Below are 18840 nucleotides of genomic sequence, written 5' to 3'. Positions count from 1 at the left end.
CAGGTTTGTCTGATCTGCACACACTATGAAGAATGAATGTGGAGACTTAGCTTCCAGACCAAGATCACCATTTCTAGGTTGTTTTCGTGGCATTTTTTGCTTTTACTTGATAAAACTGAGTGACAAGGATCATGGGAGAGAGACTTGATCTGAGGACACTGAGGTTAAATTGTTTTTGTGTTGTTGACCGCTAGCCAAACTGGACAACTCTCTCCAAGATTTTATCAAAATTAAGAGCGGCTATGAATAAAATACTGCCAAGAAAAATGACAGCGAAAGCTGAGACAGATTAGAAAAGAGCCAAAAAGTACTGGAGCCAAAATGCAGTAATGTCAATTGTTCTGGTGATGAGCTTCAATTTGTAGTGTTTTTCATGTCCCTAATGGTTGATTTTTGCTGATAAGGAAATCAAGAGATGCAGAGCTAAACAAATGCACAGTCATTCCAGATGAGACATGCTGTATTTGTTCCTGTGCTAAACTGGAAGCACTCCTGTGATACATTGTGACATAATTTAAAGCAAACATGCTTAGCTTTGCATAAACAATCAAAGCCAGAGAACAATCCACTCTCCTATAAGGGAGGAACTTCCTTCTGATTTCCCCCGCACTTGCAGGAATATTGTTATTTTACAGTGGGGGAAGTTGTTTTCGTACTGAATCACAGTCATTTTTCACGCTCCTGATGACTGCCAGGGTCTCTTTTCCCTCGCCTTGCAACAGTTCCTTATCAAAGCAATTTTGTAAAACGGTTACTTATTTGGCTTTATATCAAAAGCTGTGTGAGGTTCTGTGTGTATCAAGGGCTAATCTCAAGGTTGTGTGCTTAACTTAGCTGGTTCCCAGCATAGCTCAGCCTGGCATGAGGTAGCAGCTAGGGAGCAAATCCAGCTGCAAACAGGGCCTCATGTGTGACCTGCCCCCACTGTCCAGGGGGGAATGACTACAGGCATAGTTTGGGGTGGGGGGGTTCCCATGTTACAGCTAAGACCATGCTGATGTTGTAGGCATGCTTTACAGCGTGTTTTTATTTTAACTCCTTTGACAACCCTCTTGACTCTACAGAGGCCTTTAATTCCTGGTCCCACTCTGCTCACTGTCAATCTCTGCATCCCCGGGGGTCATTCCCATCCCTGGGAACATTGGTTGTGACAGTAGGATTCCCGGCGGAGATGGTAGAGAGCAGATCTTGACAGAAAATCACGTCAAAGTTCAGAAAAGCATAGTTTTGTTGGATGGAGGCAGTTTGCAGTTACAGGCACTCTCTGTGCTCCATCCAGGAGACCGAGGGAGTCGAAGGATGTGTCACCTCTCCCCAGAATAGGTCACTGCTGTGGGACCTTGATGATATAGGTGAGAGCAGGAGGGCTGATTAAGGGCCAGGATGTGTGTGAGACATCCTCTGATGTTCAGGAATTTCCTCATTAAAGAGGGTCATGTTGATGGTCAATAGGAATCAGGCTGCGGAATAAACAGGGGTGGTGCCTCCAGCAATTTCAAATAAACACACTTTTCATTTAGTCAACGTGGAAGCGGTTGTCACAAATATGTACATTTCTTAAATGTGCCATTTCCTTTGTAGTGGGCCAAAGATCTGTGCCGTTCCCTTCATGTTAAAGGTCAAAGTATCAATTTGTCCATTTTGCTTGAACTAAATGTGTAACCATGTAGGCCATCCATATATATAATAACCTCTCGCTGTAGACCAGCCTGTCACATAAAGTGATAAATATGAAAATGCAATGGAAATGAAATGGCATCAAGCATTCTGAATAAAGCGTTAAATTGAAAAATTTCTTCCAGTTAGCTGACAGTTAAACATTCTGGATAATATATTCTTTAAGAGCCTGAATTGCAGTAATTACAGAGATATTTTTCAGTGTATGGTTCAGTGCTGGGGCCACATCACAGCCCGGATTTTGTTGTTGTTTTTTTCCCTTTCCTGGTGCACCCCCTTCTCATGTCTGACAAATCGTTTCCAGCTAATTTACGATGGTCAAACTCTGGGAGAACAATACCCCGTGGACGTAACATGGTGCAGGCTCTACCACATGTTCCAGAGAAGAGCGAGGTGCTCGCAGGAAACACTTACTGAGATAACAAGATAGTAAGGAAAGCAGGGCCACTGAAAGGCCAAGCAGAGGACCGCGCAGAGGAGGGCTATAGAGGAAAACGTTCATCGAGAGGAGCTCGCTTTGGGCTGACCACTAAAACTGAGCATCACATGCAAATGCACACGTCAACAGTGTGTTCTCCATGTATGTTGCTCTGTAAAAAGGATGTTACAGCCTCCAGTCTGTGGTAGAACAAATTGTTTTACTGAGTCATAACTCAGCTGATTGCGATGTGAAATCACGGACGCTATCCTTGCCTCAATCGGTCACTTGGCTGACCATCGGAGTCTGTGACGTCAGACCAGCTGAGCCTTTGCCAGGAAAAATAGATCCCCACCAACATGATGGGGCAGCTGGGGTACGGCTCCTGCAACCAAACAGGGAACCACTGCCATGTAAACAGACCACTGTCACCGTCTCCATCTCCCCCACACACACACAGACACACACGCACACACACACAATGCTCAGCCCTGCCTCCTGGTGAGAATAAACATTTGATAAAACAGTTTAGATGTGCATCTGCAGAGGTTGATTATATGTATTTAGCCTAGATAATCATTTCTGGATCTCATGTGCACTGTAATTAGAGACAGCACCTGTGCTTGGCCCACCTGCAGTCATTACCACGGATGCCAAGCAGCAATTTAAGCATAATTATATCAACAGGGGGAAAAGGAAACATTCAGCAGCAGCACAACTCAATAACTTTACTATTAAAATGCTGCTGTGTTTTCATCGTGAGGGGAAATTCATTGTCTCAATAGGATTCCAGGAATAATGAACTACCAGAAACTGCTGCTTGAAAACATTTAAACCCCCCCATCCCTCTCCCACCCCTCCAGGCAGATTAGTGTTTAAATCTAGCCAGCTGGGTGAGGGTTGAGCAATACAGGTGACATGGAGGACAGCAGGATCAAGGTTATCAGTCAGGCTAATTGATGAGCCTACTTGTTTTCACTGAGCCCTAGTACAGGCATGAGGAGGAAAAGGAAAGCAGTCGCCAAGGCTGCCTTGTTTGTGTTGTGAAGACAGAGGTGAGAGGTCGAGCAGAGCTTCGAGTTTTTTAGCTTATTAAACCGAAACGCCTGCTTGCGAGCCAGAGCTCCAGGGTGGTGAAGGGTACGTTTCTCATCGGTGCACTCATTCTGGTGGGAAAAGAGAAACAGGGAAGTGGCAAGCCCTCTTAAGATCAATGAATGTGGTGGAAAAAGGAGTGGCCCAGGGCAGCCAATAGTGGCTGGGCCGCAGGGAGCTGCAGGGAGATAACGTAAACAAGGAAACCACCTGATGTGAGCGGGGTCAGATAAATGCTCAGCCCTTCGCACAGGCAGGTGCTTCCTGAGTCCTGCTCTCTCAATCAGTCGAGTCTCGCTGCCCTCCTCACTCGCTTTTCCTCATTCTTCTTCTGTTTTCTCAATCTGCCACAAAAGCTTTTCCTAAAAGTATCGTGCATGATGGCCACGTTTCAGATCAGCCCACAATCACTGCCTGCTTTCTCCTCGCTGGAGCCAAAAGCAAACATTCAGGGACAGTAAAAAGCACCGAGTGCACCAAGATTGACTGAAATAATGACGATCATATAGGCAGTAAAGATAAGAGCAGCTTACTGTTTGTCAGTAGGATAGCAGACGGTGCATCATGGTTAGCATGTTTTGCAGAGGTCTGTGTGTGCAGATAAAGGACGTTTACCTTTGAAAGGGACACTCAGGTGAATACTGGGGACAATCGTGTGTGTGTTTCAGCTACACGCACACCACCTTCACAGACTGAGAACACCTCTTCAAATCCATCTCACCTCTCCAGCAGCTCTTTCTCCTTCTCTCTCTTTCTTTTTCGCTTTGCTGGTTGGTCTGGGATTGTTCTGTGCTGTCCAATGAGGAAGGAAGTCGGTGTGAGAAAGTGCCTGTTTTTTTGAGACCAACAGGAATTGGCCTCATCACAAGCGGTTCCTTTTTTTGCCGCTGGAACAATGCACTGGCGTCACACCCCTCGACTGGACCTCGGCATTTCACATGGAAAAATGTTCCCAGAATTCCGCTCCCAGGCTCGGGGTAAGGCCGAGGATGGGGTGAGGGTGAGAGGGCGGGAGGTGGAGGGCGGAGGGTAACGGCTGTTAGCGGAGCGGGTGACATGAAGTGACCAGTGGACACTTGTCACTATCACAACCAAGAAAAGTAAAATGCCACACGTATACAAAAAAACAAAACTGTCTAAAGCTTTTTACTTTCAGTGCAAGTCTTGAGACACCGCAGCATCGAATTCTAGTTTTAGCTCCTCAGTGCAACCCTACAACATAAAATCACGATCACTTCCATGATATCGCAAGCGTTTTCCTCCGTGGATGACACCACTTGTGTCAGGCAGACCGGACCGTGTAGCGTTGAGTCAGCATCTGACCACGCAGATGACAGGCTCAGTGAGTGTCGTGTGACAGGTCGTCTGAATGCTCCTCACAGTGTTTGTTAGAAGTGCTGGACAAAAATGAACGAGAGATTCTTGTCTGCCTTTGCGAGCTGGACACGCACCAGGTCTGCTCTGGCACGTACCGTCTCCAGGAAAGAGCCATACGCTCAGAAAGTCCAACAAGACACAAGCTCTCACACTCATAAATGTTTGCTGTAGCTGTATGCGCTCACTGATGAGACCAATCACTACTATAAACCCATATAATCAACTCCATCTGACAGCAGTGTTAATAATTGTTTTGCACATTGATTTAAATACTTCTGTCATGTCCCGGTGCTCTCTTATTCCTGCTTCTTTCATGATGCAGCTTACTAAAGAGTCAGGTTATTTACTGGAAAAATAATACACACGTAGCACAATTATCACAGCAAGTAAAGCAAAACACTTCTTGATTACTATGTGTCGTATGATTATGTACCCTGCAGCTTATGATTTTGGAAGGATAATGAAACATGTTGCTTTACGTGCATATCAAGTTAGTGTTTGTGCACTCACACCCAATACTCAAATGCTCTACATTTAGAGGTCCACTCATACTGCATATTACTCAGTCAACACTCACACCTCAGCTCTAACATGCACAGTTTGTGAGCATTTTATAGCACAAAAAATAATCTTATATACTGATAGAATGTTATGAGGGAGATGCAAAAGGATGTAATATTGTCTAGTGACCATTTATCACCCAGTTATTAATCAGTCTTCCCCTGCAGATAGAAACATGGACAATATGGACCATTTACTTTATTGCAAAACATTAGCTTGAATTTAGGGTATTGACCTTTATATGTATAAACTTAAAAACACACAGGGTATCACAGTATTGCACTGCACTGATTTTTGCTGTGGTCCTACAGCGTTGAGCTGCAAGATAAACAAATTACCCCCGCTAAAATGTGCAGGGTCGGCACTTGTGATATCAGTGTCATTTATCACCCTGGCTAATAAATCATCATGGAGTGTATGAGAACACAGACTCTGAACAGAAAGATTAATTAGCGCAGTGCATTTAACTATTCATCTAAATCCATTAGAAGTGCTCCAGCTTTGAAAGAAAACATCCAAAAAATCCATATGTATGAATCTAGGAGCAGCATAACGGGCATGGTTATGTCCCTACGCCACTGCAGTGATGAGGAATCACCCCTCTGACACATTTGCTTTTTCCTCATATGGAAGAAATCGGTTGTTTAAAATGTGAACGTTGCGCAGCATGAGGCATTTTTGAAATGAGGAAATATTAAAAGCATGACATCTATCTGGTGAGTATGGTCTGGAGAGCACAGAGTTCTTGAGAGATGTCAGATATTGGACAGAGACATGAAAATTGCCTATGAGAGCCAAGTCAGAGGGGTAAGAACTGGGGCAGCTTGGGACTCACGGGGTCAAGTTGGAACAACACTCCAAGGCCATTCGGCCTGGCAGCGAGGGAGCTCCCGCTGGGCTGCAGGCCGAATGCACCACCGCAGCGGAACATATTCGTCACTGTAAACATGAAACCCGTCTACAGTCTCATCAGTGAAGATCCAACCTCAATGAGCCTTTACTAAACAAACAGCCTGCACTCAGACTCCTCACAACTCGGCTCCCACTGAGAGAATTAATCAACCAGCAGCATCCAGTCAGCCCCTGTTGTCTCAGTACGAGGCTGGGTAAGCATGGACAGAGGCCTTAATGATGTCAAACATGGCGTGAGGCCCACTTTCTCGTCGGCCACAGGAACACAAACCAGCCGCGGAAACATATACGTCTTCCATCTGTGCGGCACACTGCTGTTAATATCACGGCCGGGCCTTAAGTTGACTAGGATAACAATCACTCTACACAAAAGGATTTGCATCAGTTGTTTGTCCTGCAGAGTGGAGATGGGTTTGTGTGTATGTACACAGTGAGCAGTTATGAGGTCAACAGCAGTTCAGCTCGCTAAATGGAATCCAAACAAAAGGTCACATTTCACTCTCATGGCTGCAGAAAGCTCCTGATGACTCTTGGTAGGACAAAGAAAAGTAGGATTCTGGAGCGCCCACACTACCTCTGTGCCTCTCACCTTCAAAGACCCTCGTCCTCATGCCTCACCCTAAAACACAACACTCCCACGGACAACAGCAGCGGAGCAAATTCCCAAGAATCTCTGTTCTTGAAATCGGAAGCAAAGGTGGGACACTCCATGTGCGTAGACCAAATGGGAAAAGGACAAATAGGAATTTCAAATCATCAAAGGAAAAAACAATGGACCCTCCAAAAATACCTCTGGATCCGTCTTTATAAATAAACAATAATATGGTGTACTTTACTGTGGAGGTCATGTGCCCCTGGTCAGGAAGTGGAGGATGAAAAGCAGATTAGGGATCATTAAGTCCTGGATAATTAAACCAGAAATCACAGGCTCTTATCACACCAAATCACAGCATCTAACAGCCTGGCATGCCAATGTGAAATTACTGGACGCTAATCACGCTGATGGTGTTCGGTGATTGTGTTGAACTTCCCCCGATGGTGACATTGAGGCCAAAATCCTTGCGACTTTGAAGATTAATATTCGCTCTTCCTTTGATGGAAATTTCCCCAGATTCACGAAGCCAAGCAAAGACAATTAATAGTAGCTCTTTAAAACGCCGCCTGGGGCGCGTCTGCGCTGCCCAAACCACTTGAGAGCCCACAGTGCAGCTCATAAAGGGAATGCACCTGTTCACACCTCGTGCTAACAGGTAGATTGGTGTGTGAATTGCGGGTCCACGAGGCCTGAGGGCTCTGAGTCTCAGGCTGGTCTTCCTGACCGGTTAGCGGGTGCGTTTTTAACAGCCCTCTTCACACCAGCACGCTCTTCCCTCTCCTCCATTTATCTCTTTCCTTTTCCTGCTGTGAGGTTTTGTCTTGCATAGAGCAATGATGCTTTGACTCTGGCGGGGGAGGATTTCCTTAAGACTACAGTAGCTTCTTCCACTCACACACAATTAGGCGGCGATCACTCAAGAACTGCTCGGACACAAAAACATGTTTGGCTTTCGTGGGAGTGTCCTTCGCGTGTTTGTTTTCTGTTCAAGTGCGACACAAACAGCGGGGAGACAATGACAGAAAGACGCTATAAAAACGGAAATGCATCTGCTTGACTGTAGCAGGATGTGACATGGTTGGGCTGGAGTGACAGATGTGGTATAATGCCCGCCCCTGCTGAAGCTCCATGTGTCAAAGGTGGAGCTGCTCTGTTTGGATCAATATCAAGTATTGAAGGACTGGGTCCTGCCCAGTGAAGTACATGCTGCTGACACTTGACACACTGGCACACAGACAGATGTTACACACATGGCCTCATATCACCCCGACCTGATTTACACACCTGTTTTTTTTTTTAAAAAAAGGTACATTGTTGAGCCATAGATTATGCCATAGGCATGAATGATGTCATGATCCACCAGACATAGTGATACCTACATGCATCATGACATGGTGTCAGTGACCAAAGGGTGTTGTTGGTTGCGTTGTAAGGGTAGAGGAGTGCTGACATGGCTGTGTTTTGTCAACAGCAAAGTAAGAGGGTGGCTGGAAAGTTCCAGAGTGGACCATGGCTCTTAGCAGGCAGCCAACCATAATGTCAGGGTGTCTAAATTGAGCCTAATGTCAGCTGAAGGTATGAAGGTTTAAACTGAGTGGAAACAGACGTCCGTAACAGTTTTCACACTGGGTAATTTATGACACATGCATGTTTGAGAAATCAGTTTTAGGTCCAAAAGTGACACATTTAATAATATTGATTTAATATTATATGCCTCTGCGTGCTTTTAATGGACTGGTTTTGTCAAAGCAATTTACTGCAGCCCACAACAGACATGCAGTCCTTAACGGCAGGAAATTCAACATTTAATCCTTGAATTGAGTTTACAGTAAAGTTTGTCTGGAAATTTTCTGCATACCCTGAACCCTCATACATATTTCCACAAGTTAGGCTGGAACAAATATCTCCCAAAAACTATGCAGAGACAGTGTTTGATGGCAGTGTGAAGTGAAACAGGGCAGCGTGGTGCTGTGAGAGAAGGAAACCACCCCTCGCCTTTCTAATTGCAGCAGCAGGTGATTTCTCCTCCGAGGGCGACATGCTTAGACGCCTCAGATCCATTGGCAGCGCACATCAAAAGCCCCATTGATTGGCCGGACAGATTGGGGCGTAGAGATCAAATGCGCTGTAAAGAAGTGTTAAACTGCTGTGCATTAAACAGGGCAGATTTCGAGACTAAAAGGAGCCATCTGTTAGCACTGTAGCTAATTTCCTATTGCACTCGCCCAGATTGTTGCTGCTCTTGGAACAGTGGCCAGAGCCATGCAGGCCAGTAAAACAAGGGGAAGAATAAAGAGGAGAAGGAGGTCTGAGTGCATCTAAGGAGACGCACTATATATGGAAAAGACAGCTGAAAAATAAGACAAACACATAATGACACCGCATAATGTTTTCACATGTGACAGTAAACCAGGTGACCTTTCTCTCGTGACGTCAGGTTCAGTCACCTACTGTACAGTGCAAATTAACAGTAAACACATATTGGCATTTAGCAGAGGACAATTTAATTTAAGAAGGTCTTTGATCCCTGCTCTGCTGATGGGGGGCACAATAATCGCCACGTGTTTTGGAAATAAATAAGTATCAACAGTATGTTGGTGTGAATGTTGGCCAACATTTGGAGTAAATGTGTTTGAGTCACTTTCAAACATCTTGTTAAAATCAATAACCTGTAAACAATGTAGAGAAGCTTTCCTGGGAACAAACATTCGTCCAACAAAGGACCAAACAATTGCATCATTTTTCTCACATAGCAACTTGCCTAATATGTCTGAGTCCAGAGGCACTTTCATACCTCTTCATTTCCCAATCAAAATGTTATTTTTAGGGTTCGGATGCCAGCTGAAAAGCCATAGAACAATCAGACGTCAGCTTTACCAAACACTGTCACAAAGAATAATGATGTCCTATGCAAGGCTGAGATGGGACTGTGGTGGGCCGGTGTGTGTCTCCAAGGCTGTGTTTATTCTAGAGCAACACAGCAGAAAAGTGCCTGTTAGATTATTGTTTGCATTGGCCAAGAGTAAATAACCCATACGGCTGAAATGTCCTATTATTTCAGGCCAGGCTTTTTGGCTATTTATATACACAGAAAAAATAAGAGATGATAAAATGAGGAGATTATTAGGTAAATATTAAGAAAGCCATGTGAGTGCATCACCAGAACGGCACCTCTCTGTATCTGATCCAAGTTTTTCTCCATGCGGCAGCAAGAAGTTCCAGTCCGAGCCTCACTGCTTGTTTAGCACAGTCCAAAGCTTTACAAGGAATTGTAACCTGAGACACAGTTGGGAAACCCTAACCATGGTCCATAAAATATTAAAGTGGATGGATGTTTTGACGTGTATGAAGGGAGGGCAGGAGCATCGTTACGCTGCGCACTTCTCTGTGCAAAGGAGATTGATTGGGCTCTAGAGTCCATGGCTGCTCTATAAACCAGTGAGATGCCTCATTGATGCGTGAATTCAAGTCATTTCACACACCAAACAGAACAGCGATACAGGATTAAACCTCTGTGCAGGGCTGCATTGATCCTCCACAGGATCTGTGTGATTTAGTCAATGGTGGGAACGCCAAATGCTTCAATACAGCAGAGCTGCGAGATGTCCGGGCCTCTTAGTCACACTGTGCCAGACTCAATAGTCCATTGTCTCTGCCCTGAAGTGGGACCTCAAACCTATAAGTAAAAGGTGGGGGCTTAGAGATGAAGTCATCTCGGCAGGAGAGCTGCTCAGGCAGACACCTTCACGGCCAGGGAACAGTTCCTAAATCCTGTTCCCTCACTGTAAATCCTCCCCGTCAAGCTGGCCTGCTGCTGCAGGGGCGATAAAGGCAACAATGCCTGTGCCCAGCATGAGTTTACATGTGATAAAATGTATATGGCATTTGAATTTATTTGCTTAGCAACCTCTATATACAGTTTTGAGTTCATTTTTCTTTTCCCTCTTGGAACAATTATACATACACTTGAAAGAGGATTTTTTTTTTTTCCCCAACTGGCTGTGGTGGATGTTAGTTCAACAAACATTCGCTACATGTAGGATACAATCTTGACTTCAATTTATACAAGTAATTTGTTTTCAATTGAGGGTAGAATGAGTTATGATGCTAAATAAAGTGCCTGAACAGCTGGGTGCCTGCGCTTGTTATGCTCTCTTTATTAAGCACAATAAACAGTAACTTAAAATAAAATATATGGTCTTCTTCCCCTCTGTCTCTTTGCAACACCACATGCATAAACAAATGCGCTGTGTGTCTGTCCTCAAAGAAGCTTTCCAAATAATAACTACCCAGTTGTATATGTTAAAAATAAATAAAACAATTACGTTTGTTTAGGGCGTGTGGAACTATTTCCCATTAAACACATTCATGTTTACTTTATCCTGTACAGTGAGCCTTGCACGGCTCCTCTTCACTCATTTACGCGCCAGGTTTTTGTAAAAACGCGGGTTCCTCGGTTGATTTATGTGTTTTGCAATAAGAATCCATTATCATACAGCTGTGGGGTTATCTCCCGCTCCATCCCTATCTAAAATAAACAGAAGAAACAAGGGAGGAGGCTGCGAGGTCACAGGCATAAAAGGCGCTCGGGGCGTGCAGGCGCGTAAAGACGCACAAACAGTCAGCGATCTCTGGAGAAAAGTGACTGAGTCTCAAATCTCTTACTTCTACTGAGCCTGAGCCTCTGGTTGCAATCGCTGAATTCAGTGACCCTTTTGATAATTAATTATTTTCCCTTCATTTAGTTTTGCATCATTCTCTATTTTGGCTAAAGGGACGAACCATCTGCACGCAGTCCGCAGAAAAGCGCTTTTTTTCTGGAGCAGGTGAGGCAAAGACAACCTCCACCACAATTATAATGACTGATGATGATATTCCGAGCAAAAAGAAGGTGGAGAGGGGAGTGGGCGGTGTCTAGGACTGACCGACAGCGTCTGTAATGGCACTACACTGCGGTATATAAACTGGGAGGGACGTCAAACATCCTTCACTGGGAGTCACTATGCGCTGATGCTCTGCCACACGCCCGCATCACTGTTGGCCACGCAAGCCTCGCATCAGCACAGCAAACTCAAACAACATCTGACCGGCACGATGGATGGACATAAAGACCGCAGACAGACTCACTTGTGGATATTGACGTTACTGATATTTGTCTAACCTCTAGCATTGGATAACTCGGTCTTTTCCAACTTCTTCCTCTGGATACGGATTGTGGAGCTGGATCTCGATCTTTGGAAGAAGGATTATATTTATTCCGATCACTTTATTGGTCGACACTCCGTTTGCGCCATCAGCACTTGGAATAGGAACGTTTTGTTGGAGGACAAACTGATCTTTTAAGGATACGCACATTAAACTCTAAAGGATGGCCGTTTGGTTCACCTCTGTCCTCGCAATAGTTATGACAATATTTACTCAGGTAGAATGTTTTTTTGTTTTTGTTTTTTTTATCTTTGTAAATTAGGAAAGAATGGTTGTATTTAAAAAGTTGCATTATTTTGTTGTGCTCACTCTTTGTATTCTTTTAGGTTCTGGGATCAGGTGTATTCGAGATAGATCTCCATCACTTTCAGAATACTAAAGGTTTGCTGGCAAATGGACTTAGTTGCAGCATGACTGGCTGCAGGACTTATTTCAGGGTTTGTTTGAAGAACTTCCAGACGGTGGTGTCTCCTGGAGACTGTATATTTGGCAAAGTCACCACACCTGTTCTGGGCACCGACTCGTTCAGCATCCAGCAGGACGCCAGGCTGCGTCTGCCGCTCAACTTCACCTGGCCGGTAAGAGCACCTGTCCTCCCGTGCGCACTCAGGTCTTCACATCAAACGCGTATGTAGGCTACACATCACGTGATTTAGGAAGGAATTCAATAGATGAGGAAAAATGAGGGACAAAAATTGCTTTTAAAAATATTTTTGAGGAAAAACATTTATCATTTTATGCTCTCATCAAATCAGCACAATCACGACTTACTGCACTGTTGGTTATCGTTACTGTGTATTTAAATGCCACAGAATGTGTTTTTACGCAATAGGCTTGACAAACATTGTAGATCAGATGATAAGAGCTTCACTGCACCTCTGCGTTGTCCACACTGCGTAAAGAATGCTGGATTCCTTTCCAGGACCACTTGGTTTACATCAGTACTTAAGTAAAATAGCGCTGAATTGCCACTAAGTAACTAAATAGATATGCTTTTAATATATTTTCAGGTGTTTTGTGACGGTTTTTTTTTGCTCCTTTGTCTCCACAGGGTGCTTTCTCATTAGTTATCGAAGCCTGGTATTCTCCTGCAGAGGACCCACCTGGAGGTGAGGAGACGCGCTCTGCCTGTCCACCACTAGAGGGAGACATCCCATGAGTAGTATAGATGACTTATTACCTGTCACACGTTTCATCAATAACCCTCACTCAGCGTGCTGGCAAATGCATCTGGCACTTTCAGCGTCATGGATCCGTGTTTGTTAGGATGCCTTATGAGTCACACGACAATTCCTTACAATCAAATCTCTCCAACACAATCGCACTTCCCTTGTTTTATTTTTGGCATGCATGGGAAAGTGTACAGGCTCAAGTGAGAACACGAAGCCTTGCCAAAAATCCCATGACAGCCCTTTCCTGGATTTTACACCTTTTTTGTTAGGTCCTTCATAACAGGGGAATAATGTGAAAGGAAGAGGAAATTTCAGTATATAGATTGTGCTTTGTCACACAAATCACTGAAGGAATAATTGTTAGATTTATCAACTATACACTCTAAATTGTTGTGGACTTTAATATTTCTGCTTAAACTAATCCATAATATGTCTGATGTTCTGTTCCCAGACACCACCAACCCTGAATTCTTGATTAGTTCTTTTGCCATCCAAAGACAGTTGGGAATAGGGCATGAGTGGTCCCAGGATGTGCAGAGCGGGACGCAGACGGAGCTCAGGTACTCATACCGGTTCATCTGCAATGACAATTACTACGGGGACACTTGTTCCAAAATATGCGCTCCGAGAGACGACCATTTTGGCCACTACACCTGCAAGCCTGACGGGCAAATAGCCTGTCTACCGGGATGGAAGGGAGAATACTGCCAAGAACGTAAGCAAGAGTAAAGACACCATATGGACACTTTCCTTTGTTTGTGGTTAAAGGTCGCAAGGCAGATTTTAGGCGAGGGTACACATTTCTCCAAAAAGCAGCTGGCCTAACATTAAGATAAAAGTCTGTAGGCCCTAATGCACAGAGCATAACATAAACACGACATTGTGTATCTTAAGCACACTTACATGAAGAAAAAGTTTTTTATGTACATTTTGCGGGTATCTTTTGTTTTATTCTTTCGCGATATGATTCTTAAACACTGAGATAAATAAGCCTCAAAGTGGCGCGTGAGTTTTGTTTGGCGCTTTAATGTCTAAATGAGCTGTTACCTGATCACAGGTGTGTGTGTGTGTGTGTGTGTGTGTGTGTGTGTGTGTGTGTGTGTGTGTGTGTGTGTGTGTGTGTGTGTGTGTGTGTGTTCGGATGTGACGGAAAGAGGAGCTGTTCGGGTGACATTTGAGGGCAGAGCCCACTTACTGGTGCACGATCTCTGTGGGCGCGTGCGGCTTTAATCCAGGGCGGTGGTCGCCCAGCAGCGCGCGCCGGGGTTAATCGCGGCATTATCGGCCGCCACGCGCCACTAAATTGCGGCCTCTATTGTTGAAGCGGTGTAAGGCGGCAGCTGCAAACGGGCCTCGAACTGCCCACCGATAACAATGGGGCAGCTGTCCTGCTTTTTTTTTTTTTTTTTTTTGAGAACAAGCATCTGCTCCGCACGAGCCAGCCGTTTAACACGATAAAACCATGAAAAATCAATGTCACATACAGCACAGAGCACGCGCTGCAAATTATGTTTCCTATTGAAATGGTCAGGTAACACGTTTTATTGTGGGAAGAAAAGCAAGGTGATAAAAGCTTTATTAACAGCTTGTTATAAATGCACAATTCACAACCTTGAGCTTTAAATATCCTTTTCTCTCTCACTCTCTCTCTCTCTCTCTCTCTCTCTCTCTCTCCTTTTTTTTTTTTTACAGCAATCTGTCTTGAAGGTTGCAATGAAAGGAATGGAAACTGCACATTACCTGGAGAATGCAAGTGAGTATTCACTTACTTGTATGTTTGTTGCATATTCATAATTATCTAATTAAATGTTCATCTCTGCCTCAGGGCATCCACAAACTGCCAAAACATGTTGATTTACCATGACCACAGAAGTAACACCTTCATTAAGAGCAGATAAACCATAAGACTATTTTAAGTACCCAATCATATACAAAAAGGTTGAATTTAGGATGTATTTCTTTATATTTCTTCTACCTTAAATAATCTGTCAGAGCACTAAAGCTATGATGGATTAAAAGAAAACAGTGTGAGCCTACAGTCACGTTTCATTGTTTTGTGTGTGAGCAGATGCAGAGAGGGCTGGCAGGGGCTCTTTTGTGATGTGTGTAAACTCCATCCATCCTGTAAACATGGTACCTGTAAAGAGCCGTGGCAGTGCACCTGCAAGGAAGGCTGGGGAGGCATCTTCTGTGACCAAGGTGTGTAACTGCCTCTTTCTCCAAACTGCAACGACGCTGAGTGAAATGTTGGCGCTGCAGATAAAATAATGTTTCCGCCCGTTTGTTTACAGATCTGAACTACTGCACCCACCACAAACCCTGTGCCAACGGGGCCACGTGTATGAACACAGGCCAGGGCAGCTACACCTGCACCTGCCTGCCAGGCTTCACCGGGGTCAACTGTGACATGGAGGTCAGGGAGTGTGACAGCCAGCCCTGTCGCAACGGAGGCCACTGCCTGGTGAGTCCGGAAGTCTCTCTCTCTCCTTTCCCACAACACAGGCCTTCCTGTTTTTGTTTTTGCCTCAGTCTATCTGCTAGTCCAGGAGGATGCTATCGATTGTCAAGTCACTAGATGACCCAGTTCACAGAGCGTGGACTGTAAATAGAATTCAAACTGAGGATAATGGGGTTCGTCGGGGCAGTCGTGAACAGGATATGATAAAACAAAACATCTGACAGGGAGCTTTTTGATAAACTTTATATCTTTTCCCCCTGCAGGACTCTGAGAATGGCTATAGGTGTGTGTGCCCACGGGGGTTTGAAGGGACACACTGTGAACACAGGATGCTGACCTGCGCAGATACACCCTGCTTTCATGGTGGCAAGTGCAAAGAGAGGGACAATGGGCACAGTTACACATGCGAGTGTCCAGCAGGCTACACTGGACTTAACTGTGAGAAGAAGGTGGATAAATGTACCTCACTGCAATGCACCAATGGTAATACATCATCCTCTGTGCATCACAAAGCTTCCCTTTCTGTATATTTGTGCTGGAAATAAACGCCTGCAATGCTGTTTTTTTTCTTTTGCATAGGTGGACATTGTGTGGTCCACGGTAACCTCCGGCTGTGCAGCTGCCGCTCAGGCTTCACGGGTTTGCGCTGTGAGATCAACATCAACGAGTGTGCCAGGAACCCCTGCGCAAACGGCTCCACCTGCATCGACCGCATCAACGACTACACCTGCACCTGCCCCCCAGGGTACACAGGCCGCCACTGTGACAAGCCAACAGACCGCTGTGCCTCTCAGCCCTGCCTGAACGGCGGGACCTGCACCATTGGATCGAAAGGCCAGCCCAGCTGCATCTGCCCTGCCCATTACAGCGGCCCCTGGTGCCAGTCCAACGATGTGCCTTCGCCCAACACCCCCTTTCCCAACACAGGCTTGGAGTCCAATGACAAGTTGAGCTTGGCAGCCATCAGCTTGGGAGTCGGCCTGGTGGCTGTTCTGGTGCTTTTCTGCATGGTAGCGGTAGTAATACGTCACGTCAAGAAGCAGAGAAACACGGAGCAGGACTCAGAGACCATGAACAACCTCTCCAAGGGTGACTTTCAGAAGGAGAACCTCATCTCCACTCTAGAACTCAAGAACAACAATAAAAAGATCGATTTGGAGGTGGACTGTCCCAGGGAAAAGTCCAATCACAAACACATCAACCACTACCACCTGGACTATAAAACCTCCACGGGGTACAAGGATGAACTGTCCCTTTTGGACAAAGATGAAAACTGTGAAAAGACAATAGAAGAAAAAAAGCATTTGACTCGAATGTACAGGTAAGTGCACATGTGAGGTGTGTTATGTTCATGTTTCTGCCACTGTGCTGAGCTGCTGACAAAGTCATCATTTGATTAGAACATCAGCTAATTGATTGTTCTTGTGCTCAATAACTGATTCTCTGTATCTTCACCCCACAGTGAAAGGCCAGAGTGTAGAATATCAACGATATGTTCTTCCAGAGATTCAATGTACCAGTCTGTCTTTGTAATAGCAGAGGAGAAAAATGAATGCATCATTGCAACTGAGGTAAGCTGTTCTTCATCATCAGTCTATTTTCTGCATGACCTTTATTATTAATTAACATTCTCTTTTCTGTTATGTTAGATGTCACATTTACTCCTGAAGTGGCCACTGAGATTTCTTTTCATCTTTTCCCTTTTCAGGTATAATAAATAGAAGATATTATTCACTGTCAATCCTGTCCTTGGATTTCTTGTGGACTGTTTACAAGTGTGGAGAGACTGGGATTTATTTAAATGCAAGTTGCTGCTCTTGAAAACTTGATAACTGGATGGAGCCGGTGTGCTCTTTGAACTCAATAGACCTAAAGCTACTAATCTTTGTGAGAATGTAAAGACTATAAAGACGGCGGCAAATAATGAGCGAATCTGACTTGCGGATGCGCCTTCGATGTCTTCGACTCAAACCCTTGTCTGCTTTGTCCAAGTTCATCCAAGGGCTTCAGGCAGAGATGTTTATGCCTGCATGTTGATTAGAAGAAGAGGACTATCATGGTGTACTCCTCTCCACCTTATTGCAGTAATCAGCAATCATCAAATCAACTTACTGCCAACAAGCCTGTGGAAGGAGCGAGCCTTTTCCATTTTTGTGGCCTGCAATGCGCTATGCAAACAAAAATCAGCATTGTGCTCAATCAAAAAGGGACAAAAACTACTGAAAACGGTTCATTTTTGAAGGATATTTGGGGTTATCAGTTTTGTAAATCCTTTTTTTTTTAAATAAAGAATGTATGCAGCCTAGATCACAAAGCCTTATACATTGTGCCCCACCTTATCTTGATTCCCTTGCACAGCAAAATGGAGAGAATATAAAAGATCAAAAGATGCAATACGCTGTGGCTCCACGCAGGGAAACTCATGATAAGGCCTTGTTTTACTTTATGCAAGATCACCCTTAAATAAAGACAAAGAAATACATGAAGTGACTATCGTACCAAGGACGCCTTCAAAGGAAATTACTGAACCAATAATGTTATTTTGTAAGATTAGTATTTCATTAGTAATTTAAGAATATGAAGCACTGATCTTTCTCTTTCTATGTTTTATAAGATTATTTTGTATATACTGTATATTTATATGTTGAGATTAGATGTATGAGCATCCGTTTTTAAGTTGACGCCCAGAAAAGGTGAATTTATTTTTAAAGTGTCGTCGGTGTTTTATTTTAATATTTTTTTGTCATAAACAGAAACAATGAATACATATCTGGTACACTGTTTGTTTGTTGCTCTTCAATGGTCGAGTGTACATGTGGTCAAATAGAGATCCTAATTTAAATGTTGGAATCATCTAGGAACTTTTATGTGTGTCAGCTGGTGTGGAAGTGGCTTCATTGTCTATAGATACAGTCATACATTTGGCCTGGTAGCATTTCTGATGGTTCCATATCTATGTCCATGACATCTGTGTCGGTGTGATGTGAAATCAATGTGCTAGCAATCATTCAGTGGACAGTATTGTAATTGGCAGCAGTGTAAGAAATTAAACAAAAAGAAATATATTTAAAAACATCTGTATGTGAAAATAAAGAATCCTTGTGGTCTCTCTACAGTACTGTGCGTCTCTGAGCTACTGTGTCTGCAGAAATCATATCACTGAGGCTCTGAGGAACGAATCCCGTGATTTCCCACGATAAGTCATCTCCTATGGAGTGAGATGAGAAAAAACTTGGCATATGCTTGCACATGTGTCAATGAGAAAATCTGTATTTCACTAACTGGAGCGTGAGCACAGCGAACAGGGGCCCAGCAGACACCAACGAGTTATGCTGTTGCACGATTATCAGCAATCCACCCCCATCCCAGA

General features: G+C 44.3%; 1 protein-coding gene across 1 annotated transcript; it reads left to right on the top strand.

Moving 5' to 3' along the window:
- The first annotated feature begins 11624 nt into the window (after positions 1-11624).
- On the top strand, positions 11625-18587 carry LOC139342658 (delta-like protein 4). The gene is made up of 11 exons (XM_070979874.1): positions 11625-12057; positions 12167-12418; positions 12892-12949; positions 13464-13727; positions 14705-14765; positions 15081-15211; positions 15304-15473; positions 15734-15953; positions 16050-16791; positions 16933-17041; positions 17179-18587. Exons 1-11 carry the CDS (start codon positions 12004-12006, stop codon positions 17182-17184), a joined length of 2067 nt encoding a protein of 688 aa, XP_070835975.1. The 5' UTR covers positions 11625-12003; the 3' UTR covers positions 17185-18587.
- Positions 18588-18840: the final 253 nt, after the last annotated feature.

Source organism: Chaetodon trifascialis, chromosome 14 (assembly GCF_039877785.1).
Source record: "Chaetodon trifascialis isolate fChaTrf1 chromosome 14, fChaTrf1.hap1, whole genome shotgun sequence".
Taxonomy (NCBI): domain Eukaryota; kingdom Metazoa; phylum Chordata; class Actinopteri; order Chaetodontiformes; family Chaetodontidae; genus Chaetodon; species Chaetodon trifascialis.
Note: the sequence above shows the minus strand (reverse complement) of the source record. Positions and strands in the feature narration are given on the sequence as shown.

Excerpts from the sequence above, each read along its gene's own strand:
- LOC139342658 (XM_070979874.1), top strand. The coding sequence starts at position 12,004 with ATGGCCGTTTGGTTCACCTCTGTCCTCGCAATAGTTATGACAATATTT. Across the intron at positions 12,058-12,166 it reads TTATGACAATATTTACTCAG|GTTCTGGGATCAGGTGTATT; the intron begins GTAGAATGTTTT and ends GTATTCTTTTAG. Across the intron at positions 14,766-15,080 it reads ACATTACCTGGAGAATGCAA|ATGCAGAGAGGGCTGGCAGG; the intron begins GTGAGTATTCAC and ends GTGTGTGAGCAG.